General features: G+C 21.3%; 1 protein-coding gene across 1 annotated transcript in view; it reads left to right on the top strand.

The window, feature by feature from the left end:
- Positions 1-1,612: 1,612 nt before the first annotated feature.
- The window catches only part of Phum_PHUM613530 (zinc finger protein, putative), a gene marked incomplete at both ends in the record, with an annotated part of 1,393 nt that continues 1,026 nt past the window's right edge, over positions 1,613-1,979 (top strand). Inside the window, one exon of the mRNA XM_002433054.1 lies at positions 1,613-1,870. Coding sequence (XP_002433099.1) covers positions 1,613-1,870 — 258 coding nt within the window. The remainder of the gene's footprint in view (positions 1,871-1,979) is intronic.

Here is a 1,979-nt window from a genome sequence, read left to right as displayed (position 1 = left end):
CTGAATAATTTAGTAAAAAAAATTTTTTCTTTTCTCTCTCTCTCTCTCTCTCTCGGTTTAGTTTTTAATAAAAAGTAACAACCTTGCCAATGTATTAATTTTATAAATGCACTTTTTTCAAATTATATATTAAGTTAATTTTAATTTTTGTTTGTTTTAAAAATATTTTATCCTTTTATTAAAATGTAAATGACTTTATCCTTATTTTTTTTTCAACATTTTTTTATTTTCATTGAATTATGTTAAAAATGGAAAGTTTTTGTGAAAGTGACATAATATATATATTTCAAAACAATAAAATAATTGTATTCAGGACAAAAATTAAGAGTGTGAAGGAAAAAAAAGGCAATTTGGTTTTCAAAGATTTAAAGAAATAAATTTTAAAAAGAATTATTATATAAAATTTTTATTTTTAAATATTTATAAATTAATAACGATAATGTAAAAATTCAAAAATAATTATTCACATGTAATATTTTTATGTTATAAACTTTAAAATGTTTAATTTTATAATTATTAACAGTTCGTCTTCTAAAAAAAAAAAAAAAAAAACATCAAATTATTAATTTTTAAATGGATTTAAAAAATCTTAAAGTAGAAATCCTGTCCTAAAACTAAAACATTCCAGATTTTTTTTTTTTTATTAACATTCTACAATAAAAACAAAACTTAAAAATTAATTTAAATTATTTTTTTGTAAAAATATACACAATTTGTATGATAAAAAAAAAATTAAATGTAAATATATAATTTTTGTAAAAATATTAGTGACAAGACAAAAAACCAGTCAGACATTACAGACATTGTTTGTGTACAAGCCATAGAGTAAGACAAACACGTTAATAACGAAAGCGGGAAAAAATTAATTTTTTGTGTTTAAGATTGTCAGCCCTGAGTTTCCTTTGAAAAATAGATTATGGTTGCTGTTGCCGTACACTATTTGTTATTAATTGCTTTTTTAAAAAATTGTATGTTTAGTTTCTTTTACATGTGCAATTTTTTATTATTTAATTTTTAGTATTATTATTAAAGAAACATTTTTAGCCTTTAATAATACAATACAGTTGTGAATTTTTTAATAATAATTTAGAAAAGTAATCGTCATCATTATAGGGTATTATTACTCTACATTTAGCTTTTACAGTAAGTCATTTTGTATTTTTTTAGAAAATTAATGTGAACATTAAAATTTAATTTTTGAAGATATTCATTTTTTTTCTAACTTTATTGCATTTAAACTTATATATTGTGTTGTATAAAAATTACTTTGTTTTTTCCATTATGGGCGATGACGAATAGTAATACACTATAATTATGTTTGAAAGTAAAAACAGGTTTAGAATTTAACTGATAACAAAGCCTTAAGTTAGTTTTTTTATGTTTTATGGTTTTGAAATGTTTTAATAAATTTTTTAAAACTGTTTTTATTATAAATATTTAATTTAAATATAAAATGATATATTTATGCATATTTAAATCAACTTGAAATTATGTAATTATAATAAAGTAATGGAGAGTTATTGCTTTTTTTTTTCAGAAGCCCAGAAAATAATATTAAAACTTTTAATTTAATTTGAAAAAAATTAAAAAAAAAAAAAAAAAAACTATCAAAATGATTGGAAGAAGTGCAGTTGCTGATTCTCTTTTTTTACCCCATCCTCTTCAATACTCACAGTATTGTGCTTCTTATGGGCAATATCCTGTAAAAATGAACACCTACGATAATGAGCCGAGCACAAGTTTTAATCAGATTCAAAACGTCGAAGTGACTCCTGATATAAATCAGTTTTATGCTTCAAAATCGAGTGTCAAAAAGGAATCAATATCGGAAAGTCCTTCATCAAGTGATGGCTATATCCCTGCTTTATCGGTTGATAGTAATAGCTATCCAAAATTAGAAGGAAACAATAATTTAATATGTAAAAAATGTAGTCACAGTTTTAAAAATTACAAAACTTTAACTCAACACATGCACAAAT

This window comes from Pediculus humanus, genomic scaffold, assembly GCF_000006295.1.
Source record: "Pediculus humanus corporis 1103172108322 genomic scaffold, whole genome shotgun sequence".
NCBI lineage: Eukaryota > Metazoa > Arthropoda > Insecta > Psocodea > Pediculidae > Pediculus > Pediculus humanus.
The sequence above is the reverse complement of the archived record's forward strand: the minus strand, read 5'-3'. Positions and strand labels throughout refer to the sequence as shown.